A 14,491-nucleotide genomic window follows, 5' to 3' on the forward strand; every position below is an offset into this window, starting at 1 on the left:
CTTTCTCCTCACCCACATTCCCATAAATTAGACTTCAGTTATTTTCATCATTTAAAAACACAGTGATCTAAAACGCTACAGCTTATAGTAGTGTTGCTGTAGTGTTTTGACCTTTCCATTATAAAAGTTGTTTGTTTCTGTTCTATAACTTCAGTGATCTATGTGCTAAATTCTGCCTTCAGTTACCTCTAGGCAATCCCATTGACTCCAGTAGGGTTGAAGACCAATTGTATCTCATAACATACTCGTTAAACTGACTGTGTGTATATTTTCCATTGTCTTCATTAAGTTTGCCTGGTTATAATAAACAATAGAATTTGGCTTTGTGGGAGATAGGCATAGGCAGCTAATTGTCCTTATCATACAATTATATCCAAATGACAAGAACATTTTAACCTATATGCCTTTCCGTCTGTCATGGAAAAAGTCTAAAAGGCCTTTATTGATGGTCAGATCAAATCAAATGCACATCTGCCAATTTGTGAAGCACAGTTCTTAGACAAGGTTTCAAAAAAAGTTACCAGTAACCAATGAATAAAAGGATCCAACTAGTTTCAAAAGGTTCTTTTTTAAAAAAAAGAATAAACCTAGAAATTCTTTTTCTGACATTGTAGTGACAGGTGATGTTACATAACATCTTCACTCTGTACTGGGAGACTTCCAGATAATGTTTTAGCCAGAAAAAAAATAGGGAAGATAACTTCTTAACTGATAATAACATTTACAATAGAACAGTTTTTTGAACTCATCAATGGTCTATAGATAGCTATCTTACCTGACTTGTATTGGAGTCCAGAAGAATATTTCCCCATGCTCTCAAGCACCAAATAAAGATTGTTACCATGGCTTTTCTTGCCAAATCAGCACCTTTGAGCTGAAATTTTCAAAAGCAGCCATTGATTTTGGTGCTCAGTTTGAAACAACTTGGGGCTGTTTTTCAGAAGTGCTGTAAATCCACTGATCAAAGGGAAGTACGTGGGACCTGTCTTCCTGGCCTAATGTTGGGCCCCAAGGAATCCAAAATTAGAGATCATTTTGAAAATATAGCTGCATGTTTATTAGATCACCGTCAGCCATGTTTGCTAGAAGAAATTGTTTTTCAAATTCAAACCTGGAGCAAACTTTGATAACTCCCCTGAGATGGGTGACATCTTGGCCTATTGAAGTCAATAGGAGTTTTACCACGGACATCAGTAGGGTCAGGATTTCACCCATATGATTAAAGGAAGTTTATAATGGAAATGTTGGCATGATCCTGACCCTACTGTCTAGAAAAATCTGCCACAAATATAGAATCCACACACAATTTAAAGCTGTAGGAGATTTGTGCCTCTTTATCTTTCTTATTTCTCTTCCATCTATCCCCCGCTTATAAAAATGTATAAACAAACCTTTTCCCATTCTGAAAGAGGAAAAATATTTTCATTTTAGAATGATTCTCTTCATTGCTTTTTTTGTAACTCATTCACTGCTGTTTTTTCACTGCGCCTGTTATGCTGCTGTTGTCCTATTAACCTTCCACTGATGTCTCTAGAATGTTATGGCATGCTTGGTACAGGAATGTGTTACAGCAGCATAGCAGATGCATTCTGGGTACAAGTAAAATATCTCAAAAATTAGGTAGCCACCCAGCTGTCAGGTTAATTACATACCTGATTGCAATGCAGTGATATTGCTTACATACAACACAGGATTTCTAACTGAATTTGTTTAATGCAGAGCTATTTGCTTCACTTCTTTGTGAGGAGCAGCAAGTATGCTGCAAGGGATATGGCCCTTTGGATAAAATGCAAAGCCAAGATCCTTCACCCCTAAGAGCATTAAAGATCCTGGCACTTTTTGCAAGAATTAGGGGTGTTAGCTCTACTGCTATGGCCAAACTGCAGTTTGGCTAATTACAGACTACATACTGCTTGCCGAAAATTTCCTTTGCAGCATTGGATGCAGACTTCTGCTTTACTTCCTGACCTAAGCTGTTATATAGCTGCTTTGTGCTACTATGTCATTCCTCAGAGGTGGCTCATTTCCATACTGGGCAAAGAGATTTCTGTGTAGACCGCATGTATACAATATATAAAGAACCTGAGGGCCCTTTGGGCAGAGAAGTTCTCAGATACCACAGTGATGAGTTAGAAGTGGAAGTAGATAGATATCACAATAACAGAGTAGCAGTTATAAACAAAGGGATAAAGCCAAGATGAGAACCTAAGAGATTAAAATAACAGAGATGTAATTTTGAGCTCCCTAGAGAAGAAATGTGCTTCTGCCCTGGTACAGAGAAAAATGGCAGTATCTCAAATAATACTGTGTGATAACTGACAGCAAATTTTGACTTTTCAGTGGTCACCATTAAATAAGGTTCCATATTTTTACTCCTTTAAAGTGATAGAGAACATCAAAAAGACATAATGAGGATATGTGGATTTCTAGAAAGATGCAAACATCAGAAGCCTTTACTATTACAGTTAATGCTTCATAATCTTAAATCAAAATTATTTTCTAATTCAGAGATGACTGTTTTACCAAAAATATGTTTAGATAGTTTGGCACCACAGAAACGTTCAAACAAGTAAAAATAACATTTTCTGTAGACCTGAAAATAAACATGATTAAAAAAAACTGGCTGGCTGAGCATGAGAAATATGGCTTAGCAGATCTGAAAGTGTGACATTCCCTGTAACCTCAGGTACAGTTTCCAGCCGGGTTGACTCAGCCTTTCATCTTTCTAAAATACACACATTTACGTCCTTGCAGTTTATTGTTCACGAGTCTTTTGTATGAGACTTTAAGGTCTTTTCTGCTATGGCTACATCATGAAGAGTAAGGGTTTGCCTCAATGGTCTTGGCTCAGAATGTCTCCTTGCCCCCTTCTAATGGGGGACTGAGTGTAGTATTGCAGTGCTTTTCTCACTTCTGGCTCCCCCTGCTGGCTGACCATGGTGGGTCTTGCGTGCCTTGGCCCTCCAGTCAAATTACAAAGTCCCAATGAACCCATTCCACGGTTTACACCACTCTGCCTATGACAGGTAGGGAAACCCGGGCCCACCCACTATGCTGAGTTCCAGACCTGGGATCGTATAAATAGCATCTTCACACTGCTCGATTCCAGTTTGTTGCTGCTTCTTCCATGGGCCTTTCCTATTGGGCCCCTTTTAGCTTCACCCTCATATCAGGGTTAATATTCTTAGGTCCTCTCTCTCCCTGCAAATCCAGCTTAAGCAAATCAGCCAGGAACTGACCTGATAAGGCCCTGCATCTCCTTTTATCTGAGTCTGCTGGGCTCTGATTGGCTGCTTCCTTAAGGTCTCTCTAGATAGGCCTAGAGGACCCATCTTCACTGCTTCTTTCCAGTCACTTTGCTGCTTCTTGGGGTGGGGTGGTAGGAGGACCACAGGGCCAGCTGTTGGGAGCCACAATGGCCACATAAACCCTGTCACATCCCATCTGTGCACTAGTTTGGGTGCTGCACTTCATCCCAGAGGTGCTCGCCTCTGCACCACAACTGAGGCAACTATATCTCAGTGGTGCTTGAGCATGTGTCTTCTCTAGTTTCTAAAAATGTTGGAATCCTTTAAGATGAAAGGATAATATATTATCCTTATTTTAAAATATTACTGTTCGGCTTATCACTTACCTACTCGTATGTAGAACTCTGGGTTCATTACAAAGGCAGGTAAGCATTTTTGTCTCTACTTTATAGGTGAGGAAATTGAAATGCAAAGATATTAAGTGGTTTGCCCAGAATCAGACAATGAGGCAGAACCTGGAATAAAACCCAAGTTTCCTGACTCCCAGTCTGTTGCCATATACTCTGGACCATGTTGCCTCCCCTTATTTTCCTACCGTGTTCTTTCATTTGTGTATACTGCTTGTATGCCCTTATCAAAGGGGAATATGCCCTAAACATGTAAAGCTAGTAGTTGGCATAGCTCTATTGATTCAATGAAGTTTTGCTGATTTATGCTAGTAGAGTCCTGGCCCTGTGTGGAGAATTTTTTTGTATTGCTCTGTGTATTTCGGAAGTAATTCTCTCTGCATACAGTGAATTGATATATCTGTATATTGACTTTTTTGAATTGAAGAAACTGTTTTCTCTTGCTAGGTATCCCGCCAAACATTTCACCTCTCACTTCCCCATGCCATTCACCTATTCAGGGAACCCCAGCTACCAGTCCCACTGGCAAAACCTCTTCTGTGCAATTTCCAGACCCTACTGACACTGACACCAAGCAAACCTTGAAACCACACAAGGTTTTAACTTCTACTCAAAGCGCACCTGACCGTTCAGAGCAGCTTATGGGGCCCCCTGTTATCTGTAGCAGGTAAGATGTTAATTTGATACCCATCTGCTTGTTTTTCCCTTTTTCTTACCCATACTCTTGATTTACTTCAGCACAGTATATTGATATAATTTCCCCCACATTGAAGCAGTTCACTGTACACCAGTAATGGTTTAGTTCAATGCTACACAGTATTTTTAAAATTCAAAACAATTAACTGCAATTAAAAGCTTTTACTTATGTTGAGTATGTAGTTTGATTTATAGACAATCGATCTGTGATTTTTTTAATCTAAATTTTCATGTTAATGAAATGTTTTTCGTGCCACACTCTAGTCACAATAACACACACTTTGGGGTCATGTTCCAGTTTTTCAATATACAAACCTTATTTAAGAGATGACAGTCAGCCACCTAGGATTTGGAAAAGTACAGACCAAGGATCCACAGTGGGTCAATTTTTCTGATGCAGGCAAAAGCTTAAATGCTTCAGATAAACTATTGTACTTGAAATTCAAATGGACTGTCCATCTTCCTCTCCTCTATCCCAGGTACAGTTTATAGTTGTGCCCAATGTATTGCTGCGACACTAGCTCTTTGCCTTTAGCATTTTCAAAATGCACAGTTTCTACTACATTACAGTACCTGTAACTAGCACAAAACTAGCACAATAATTAAACTAAAGTCTGCATTGCTGTGGGCTTGGCCTCAAGATGGACTGAATGGATTATATACTTCCAGAGGTGGAGACAAATACACAGAATAATAATGGTAGTTAATATTTTAAAGAAACAATTGCAATGAAGAAGTCTGTTGCTACTGCCAAATATTACAAAACAATGTAGTAATAGCATCCTTTAAGTAACACTTAGTTGGTCTGAGAACACAGCTTCTAACTTGGGCAGTCATCACCTGGAAGTACTGTTGTTTCATGTCTCCAAAAAGACTTAGTTGAAGTGAAACATGAATAATGGACTCGGCAATGTGCGTCCAATGCAACACTGTGAGAAATTTCACTATCATGGTGTGAAGTATGTCAACCCTGTTGGAGATTGGCATGAACACAGTCAAGCTCATCACATTGCTAGTTTTGATCTCAGCAGTTACATTTTTGTGACCTGGGGTCAATGAGAAGAGAACACTTTAAAATAGGGGTCTCTTTCATTTGAGATAATGTTGGATTAGATGGTAGAAAGTGTTGACGTGCTATCTCAGTACCAGGGGTTTAGTTCATTTATTTCTCGAAAATCGTCAGTGTTTTTTCTGACTTATTCACGTGACTTTTGATGAGTGCTGTTTTTATTATCTGTTGATGGAGTTTGCTGTGTGTGGAGTTAAGTGGGGACACTCAAAGCTGAGGCTGCGAGTAGTTGCTGTGATAAGTAACTACCTTGTTGGCAGTTAGCAACCTTACCTGGTATTTGAAACAAAACATTTAGGTTTTGGAATAAACATATAGTTAAACTCAACTAGTACCCCAGCCAAAAATAGTGTTGTCAACACAAATATAAATGCCATCCATTAAAATATTAATAATAAATATCATTACTGAGAACACTGTTGCAGAATCATCAGTAACAATAACAATTTACTTGTTACTGGTATACAGATGTCACTTCTGTAGATACAAGCTGAACCCCTAGCACATTATTTATGTACCACTGCTAACATAAATATAATATGTTAAAAAAAACAGCTCAGGGAGACAGATTGGGTTATCCCACAAGAGAATGTCACTTGGAGTTGGTTGCATCAGTAGTAAAATTATTAGTAAAATATTAATTATGAATTATTAATACATTTTCTTAAGCCTGGATATTCAGAGTGTAAGCTACTATGTGTTCGTGGTATATGAGGTAAAAACAATGAAGAAAAGAGTACATAATTATACATTAAACGCAAACAAAAAACTTAAAAGAGTTAGTAGCCCTGCTCTCTCACACTGTCCAGCAGTTATAAGGCTGCTGTTCATTGAAGACTGGATCCACAGTCTGATGAAGTCAATGAGAAGACTTCCCTTATCTTCAGTATGCTCCAGGCTCAGGAGATTAGTGGCATATATTCAGCACTTGGTTTTAGTGCTGCTTGTCTAGGGTACGTCTTCACTACCCGCCGTATTGGCGGGTAGCAATCGATTTATCCGGGATCGATATATCGCGTCTCGTTAAGACGCGATATATCGATCCCCGAATGCGCTCACCGTCGACTCCGGAACTCCACCAGAGCGAGCGGCGGTAGCGCAGTCAACGGGGGAGCCACAGCCGTTGATCCCGCGCCGTCTGGACCCCAGGTAATTCGATCCAAGATACTTCGACTTCAGCTACGCGAATAGCATAGCTGAAGTTGCGTATCTTGGATCGATCCCTCCCCCTAGTGTAGACCAGCCCTTATATTCCACACCTGAGTGAAGTGTGTCAGGCTAGTTGGCAATAAAACCATCCAGCCAGCTTTCCTAAATGCTGTAGCGTAACAAATCAATAAGTCATTTAATGTTGTCCACATTGTCCAATTTTGTGGCCCTCATTATTTGGACGTTTACCCAATTTGAATTTGATAAGCACTTCTAAATGGGATAAAACTGATAACGTACATAGGATCTCTGTTTTTTTAACTTAGGGCTTGTCTACACTTACCGTGGATCGATGCTGTGGCGATCGATCCACAGGGGCGGGGGGTCAATTTAGTGGGTCTACACTTTTGCAATCATTAAAAGATTTCCTTTGCCTCCAAGGGCTTTGGATTAGGCTCCAAGTTTCCTACAGACTGTCTTAACAGTGTGCTCACTTTTGCCTGCCTTTGCACTCTGTTTTCACTTGATATCCCTGAATTCAGTGCTTAATTTGTGCCAGGGCTGACCCCTGACACCTCTAAGATTGGCAGTTCATAGTCCCTGCATTTCGGGGCTTGCCATGTCAGTTATGAAAGTAAAAAAATTGCTTGTAATAGTGTAATTGTGTTATATTTTCAATTTGCTCTTTTGTACTTGTAAACTTAGAAAATAATAAACATATTTAAAAAAATCATATTGGGGTGGGATTCACTGATATGATGTGCCTCCTTTGCACCAAGCAGGTCTAAACCCAGCTTAGTTGGCTGGTTAAGCCGCGTTTATGGCTGCCTTTTGCAATACTGGCACCCAACAAAAAATCAGAGCATTCCTGTGAATTTGTCCTTTGACTGCGCAAAGGACAGTAGATTATATGGTAGGGGGCATAATCCTGTACTAGCAGCAAGGATCAAGAAATGGTCTAGATGACTTTTCCTCTGTAATTGACATGATTCTTTAATGTTCATGTTCTTTGATATTGTGTTCTAGCTGTGGCAGACCGTATAGCCAAATAGGTTCTGGCACTGGTGCGCTGGACAGAGGTGATGGAACAACACATGCCCTGACCAGAACAGGTAATTTTCTGGTCGTAAAATCCAAAAAGTTGTTCCTCTAAAATGTGGTTGTTGAGGGAGTGTGTAGACACTCCTGTCTTTTTTTTTTTTTTAAATACAGCAATAGTACATGGGTGAGATCACAGGAATGATGTTTGTATTTCCTTTCCTTTGAAACAGTAACAGTCCTAGGCCAAGACCATCCCCTTAAGACATTGTCCATGCAACGGATGGTTGTGAGTTTCTGAAGGTGTCAACTGTTATTTCAGCAGCCTCCTCAAGTCCAGGGATCTGCAACAGAGAAGAGGATGGGTGGAGATATATCCCTGGCCCCGCCAATTCTGTGGACAACCTGCAGAAGGGTTAATGCAGCATAGGCCATATTCACATTACCACGGAGACCCTTCTGTGCCAGGAAATCCCTTTCAAGGCATGGTGATTCTGGCAGGCTGGCTCCATTGAAGCCACATTACAGCTATGTCTACACTGGCAGCGGTGTGTAGGATATGTGTAACTATACGCCTAAGTGAAAAGATGGCTGTGTCCACACTGCATTATGTAGCTACATGTGTCAGTGAAAGGCTCTGGCAGGAGGGAGGCAGTGGGGAAAGGCTCTGAGAGTTCCCCCCTGCTACACCCTTTCAATATGGCAAGGAAAGGCTCTGGCAGAGAGGAAGCAGCTTGGAAAGGCTCAGCAACAGGGAACTGCCAGAGCCTTTTCCTGCTGCTGGAGTATTTCCATGTGGCAGGGAAAGGCTCCTGCAGTGGGAAAATGCTCCAGAAACGGAGCTGCCAGAGCCTTTCCCCGCTGCAGGAGCATTTCACTTCTGAAGTAGCAGTGTAGATGTGAGAGGCACTGCTTGGGCATGTAGAGGGTCGTGTTGTGTACATACCCAGGTATATATACCACAGGGTTCAGGCATGTCTTTATTTTACTCACCTAAGCAGTGTCTTATTGTCTACACTGCTATTTATGCCCATCTAGGGGGGCATATAGTCTATGTACTGTACATGCTGCTGAAAGGAGTGTGCAGTGTAGAGGTGAGTTAGGGATGGGTACAGGCATGTGTCTGGCCTGGGAGCTAGACACGCAGCCTCCACAATTTTATAACAGTGAGAGTAATTAACCATTGGAACCATTTATCTAGGGTTGTGGTGTCAGCCTCCACCCCAAACCCTGCTTTGCCTCGCCTCCAGCATTTATAATGGTGTTAAATACATAAAAAAGTGTTTTTAATTTATAAGGAGGGGTCACACTCAGAGGCTTGCTATGTGAAAGGGGTCCCCAGTACAAAAGTTTGAGAACCACTGGACTAGATGATCACAAAGGTCCCTTCTGGCCTTGAAACCTATGAATATAGCAAAAGTTAATGCCTCGGTAAGGTAATTGTATGTTGATTTCCTCTCCATATTCGATATCCAGAAGCTGGACATTATGTGGCATTTATTGTGTGAGTGTTTACTCGCTAATTTTAAGTGTTAATGATTCAGTAACATATAGACCCTGGAAGTTGCTTTTCAGGCTGTTTATCACATCATTGTACATGGTAATGTTGTTCTGAAGGATACAGACAGCACAGCAGTATGTTATTCTATCACTTTTTATTTTTACAAGAGTTGGGATAAAATAGGCTTTTGGAAATCCTATAACATTTTTTCTATCCAGAAAAAAATTCTTTCTAAAATTTTAATACTTTCTTCTATTGCAGACTTTTCCATCAACACCTGTTCTTTCTGTCAGCTTCATTTCTCCGTGTAATTTACACCTCGAACTGTAACTCTTGCTCAGGATCTAGGAAGTAGAATATCTGTATATTTGTCTAGTCACGAAGCTAAATTCAGCTTTCAGATGTAGGTGCTTGGGGTTTTCAGTAACTTCAGGAAGAGCTGGATTCATCCCAGGGCAGCACTTAGTCCATATACGTAAAAATAATTGTGTATATTAAAAATATACCATGCGTGGCACAAAGTATTTATAAAGAGGAATCTGAATAAGCTCTGCCTTAATTCAGTTTTAGAGGGTTAAAAATATGCAATAAATGTGGTCTCACTCTCGGTCACCTCATTTGGCCCATCCTAATATTAGTCCTCAGAGCTTCCTCATTCTTCATTCTGTGGTCCCAGTTTTCGGACCCTGCAGGGGTACCTCTTTCAGTGCAGTTGAATAGACTGTCAGATTTCAGCCCTAGCCAAGCAGCACATTTGTATGTGAGTCAGAGATCATGTTGGTATTACTCAGATGGTCAGAGAGAATGCCTTTTAGTAGGGTCTTACAGTTCTCAAAGCAGTCCAATTTGCATTGTAGATGATCCAGCTCAAGCCACCTCTGACTATGAAACCAACAACAGTGACAGCAGTGATATTGTACAAAATGACGACGAGACGGATTGCTCTAAAGAACAGATGCAGAAGGAATCTGTCTGCAGAACATACGCGCCTGAGACTATCATGTTGCACCCTTTAATACCACCCGAGGTAGTTCACAATTGCTTTAAATAATGCTTTCATACTTTATTTGAATACACATCAAGACACTGGGGAAAGAATGATGCAGTCTAAAGATCCTGGACAAGATTTTCCAAAATAATTGCATAAATTCGGGCCATGTCCACATTTATATATCTTGTAATAGGTGACCTGATTTTCTAAAGCACTAATCACCCATTCAAATCAGTGGGAGCTGTTGAGTGCTTAGCATTTTTGAAAATTAAGCCACCTATTTTGATACCTAAATATGGATTAAGGATTCTAACTTTAAGCACACATTTTTGAAAATTTTGCTTGTCAGGTATGGAAATAATCTTGTGTATGTTACCAGTACAATGTGTACAGTCTTTCTGATTAGCCATGTAAACACTTTAATGGCCTAGTAAACCTTGTAACCTTGTTTAGCATATACAGTGGTCACCATTAAAAAATTAACATTGGCCAAAGAGTACTACACAATTATTATAGTTATTTCCTGTACTAAATATAGGGAAAGACATTTGTACCTCATATACCATATACTCTGAGACTAATGTTGGTATATGCTGATGTTTTATAGGACCACAGTAGTGAGTTGTCAGTTTGGTTCAAACGAGCAAGAAAATGTTTTAATGTTTAATCAAAATTTTAAAGCCCCTTAAATCTGTGCAATTAGACTAAAAAACTCTCACGAGAACAACATTTCTAGTAATCTCTGCTTCTGGTCAGAGCTGGATATGCCAGGAGAAGAGATTTTTCTGGAGGTTTTTTGGTTCTTTTGTTTCCACTTCCGGTCATTACTTGAAAATGAAGAGCTGTGGGAGAGTAAAGAGTAGGAGGCAGGGAAAGGGTGAGACTTCTTTCAGATTTCAAAAAAGGTTTCTTTTCAGTGTGTCTTTCTGAGTGGAACTAGGGAAGCGTTCTTATTTTATTATCTCTGACTATGTTACTTACACATTTCTATTCACTGTAAGACTAGCTTGGAATTTGTTGCCTGAATCCTGTTGTTAGTCTCTAGCAGTCCACAATATGGAAGTAACAAATGAATATGTTTTCTTCTGCCCAATGCAAGTTTTACAATAAAAGTGAATGACCTCTCTGCAGCTGTAATAATCAGACACTGATCTTTCATTTCCAGGATTACCTATCAATTCCAGCTTAACAACAATTATAAAGTAGAAGGGCTAAATTAAGATATGGTGGAAACAAGCGTAACTCCATTGTATTCAATGAGATGGCATCTGCTTACGTCAATGGTTAATTTTGGTCCTAGATTTATAGCGCTTTTACCTCTTTAGTTTGACTTTTCATAAGTCTGTGATCTATCAGAATTCTCTCTTCTAATTCTTGGTGCAGGACAAACCTATCCTTGCCCCAGAGCCTCTTGTCATGGACAACTTGGACTCTCTTATGGATCAGCTAAACAATTGGAACTTTCCAATCTTTGATTTGGTGGAAAAAATAGGAAAGAAATGCGGTCGGATCCTCAGCCAGGTAAGAAGCATGTTTTGTACAGGCGGGTTGGATGTGCAGTCCCAGTGTACTGTGTGTATGTAGACTGATACAGACTAAAATAGAGCTTTAAAAATGTGATGGGCCCTGTAAGTTACAGCAGCATAGGAACTGGGAAATCCTGCCATACAGTTCCATGATAGCAGCAGCTGAGCTAATTCCACAAATCCATTACCATTAAAAGGTTTCCTTCTACTTCCTTCTCCCCCAATCTTGTCTCTTAAAAGAATTGTAAATGCATATTGGCCCACTGTACCTTCAACCAGGACTCGAAAAGCTGCTGCTGCTGCCACCATCTTCAGGTTTTGTGGGATTTTGCATTGAGTCCATCACATGAGGCATAGAGGGCCACAAAGAGACAGCTGACCCAAAAGAGTAGGTATGGTCTTCTCTTACATTGCAAATCCTAGTCAAACCATACATGAGACCAAGATTCATGGAAAAAATCTGGTCCTACTGTCTTGCCCCTATACTTCACTTTTAAAGAGTCAACATGTTGGCAGTAAATACTTCTGCTCCACCTAATAAAGATCTGAATCAGGTGTAACCTGCTAAGGTTCCTTTTTAACTGCCAACTTTTCATTTGTTCCTCCAAGTAGAATGAAAGTGCTGACACAACCTTTATTTACACAGTACAATTGATACCCCTATAATCATCACCAGTTTCCTGGCCAGGCTTTCTTCTCTGTCGTTCACCTCTTGATGGCACAGAGACAAACTGGCCATTTTCTTTTGTAGTGGGATAATGGTTTAGTCAACAGGGGAAGTGTATAATGTATATTCAGGACACAAACCCAAAACAAATTGGGTTTCGACTGATATAGTATCTCTTTACAAAGTAGTATGTGCGGGAGGCTACTGGAAAGCAGTGAACGTGTTAATCAAGTTTAACTGTCTCACATTATACACGCAGAGGTTAAGGTGCTAACCAGCCCTCAGTGTAGCAAACGCCAATTAATGCTAAATCAAGTCCTGGTCCCTTGGTTGTTGATGATTATTCAGCTGCATACAGCTAATTCAAAAGCCAACCAGGAAAGATGATTGATTAAATTCAGAGTGACATTAGGATTTACTCTGTGAGCTATTTCCTTGTCAGCAACCCCAGCTTGTACTTCAGCATGTAACAGCTGTGCAAAACCAGCTTGCCAATATTCCGGGTTCCTTCTAGGGTAAGAAGAACGCCTACGCTGTGTATTGGTGATCATTTAGAAGGTCCTACAATTGACAGAATATAGGGAGTAGAATTTTGATTGTCTGTCTTTTTGGTATGTGTTACAACAACAACAAGGCCAATACATAAGCACTCTTGCTTTTCACTATATATTATTGCTATCTTTATGTCTGTTTATACATAAACATTTTCTCTATGAAAAACCCAACAACTGGGATCTAAACAAAATCTTTTGGTTGTGCATAGGTATCTGTATAGCACTTCTTATCAGAGAGAGTGTGAAATGACACACTTCCCCCAGCTGTTTTCCCCTGTTGTCCCCACTTCTCTGTAATCACTACCCTCCACCACTGCCTTTTTTCCCCCTCTTCTGCTTCTACCTGCAGACCTTGAGTGTTCAGAAAACCTGCTTGAAGATGTCATCACTGTCCACACCATGAGTGAATTGTCACCTGCCAAAGCCCAAATAGTGGGACATGGTGAGGGGCAAAGATGCAAAATGAGGGATATGAAAAAATCAATCTGAGGTGCTTCAAAAACTTGGGATTTATTTATTTAGTACAAACAACAGTTGTATCCTCAACTTCAGGCTTCAGCATTTCTGATATCAATAATTTACATTGACATTAATGTAAACGGGATGACCCAAGATCAGAGTGGCACAAGATTAAATTTGGGTTTAAAAATGAAGATGCCCCCCACTAATAAGGAAGCAAGGTGACTGAATGAAATGAGCAATTTTTTTTTAAAACTGGGGAACAGGTTGACCTTCTGATGTGTAATTTATATCACAGTATGTCTTTAAAGTGGAATGAACAAAGGCAAATAAACACATCAGTGATTTATTTTCCGCTTTCCACAATTAAATAGTCTCATCTTTTTAAAAAAAAAATAGAAAGAAAGAAAATGAACAAGAGGAATTAACTATGCACGCCCCACAATCCAAAATGTATGAGGTGGAACAAAGAGGAGTTGACATGTTCCCCCAGGCGGGTGTTCGGCTTAGAAAGCAAACGCTGGCCTAGCATTTTGAAGGCTACTTGAGATGTCTCTTTCTTATTTGTGGAATGTTAAATTGATTTAGCCACTATATAAAAAAGACCCCACACAACTCTGACGATAAAAGCATTCTTGCTAAGTACAATGGAAAGCACTTAAATGCAGCACAGGCAAACCTGTAAACAAAGGGATAGAAAGACCTTCACAGAAAAAAATCTCTATTCAGAATGGAACAGGAAAACTCTCCAATTGAAATTGCAGCTTCACAACAAGCCACAGAGCTACATAATGCCTTAATTTATGCTTATTGCTCTTCTAATCGTAATTCCTGTAGGGAAGAAACCAGTTTGCTTTAGAAAGGAAGGTAGAGTAGGTGAGCTTGGAAAAAAATGTATAGCTTGAAGTGGAAGCATCTCTCCTCCGATCATTACCAAACTGCAAGTGGATTAAAATGATGGGCCAGAGCTCAGATTCTAGGAAAATCTACAGTGTCAAGGTTCTGATTCTGTGTTTCTGTACCTGTAAATAAGGCCCAGGGGAAGTGTTTCACAACTAGCTGAGACTGAGGGCTATTGGTCACATTGTCACCATCTGTATATTTCTGCACAAAGAAATTAAACAGCCCTATAAAAAGAATGGCATGGGAAATCTCTTCATAGGGAATGTTGTTCATCATAAGATGG

General features: G+C 40.0%; 1 protein-coding gene across 3 annotated transcripts in view; it reads left to right on the top strand.

Annotated features, from left to right (window-relative positions):
• PDE3A (phosphodiesterase 3A) overlaps window positions 1–14,491 on the top strand; it is a 384,071-nt gene that overhangs the window by 328,148 nt on the left and 41,432 nt on the right. For all 3 annotated transcript variants that reach the window (XM_034782214.1, XM_034782232.1, XM_034782222.1), the window contains 4 exons: window positions 4,103–4,322; window positions 7,596–7,681; window positions 9,966–10,135; window positions 11,483–11,620. In XM_034782214.1, coding sequence (XP_034638105.1) covers window positions 4,103–4,322; window positions 7,596–7,681; window positions 9,966–10,135; window positions 11,483–11,620 — 614 coding nt within the window. The remainder of the gene's footprint in view (window positions 1–4,102; window positions 4,323–7,595; window positions 7,682–9,965; window positions 10,136–11,482; window positions 11,621–14,491) is intronic.

The sequence above is a fragment of the Trachemys scripta genome, chromosome 1, assembly GCF_013100865.1.
Source record: "Trachemys scripta elegans isolate TJP31775 chromosome 1, CAS_Tse_1.0, whole genome shotgun sequence".
Lineage (NCBI taxonomy): Eukaryota > Metazoa > Chordata > Testudines > Emydidae > Trachemys > Trachemys scripta.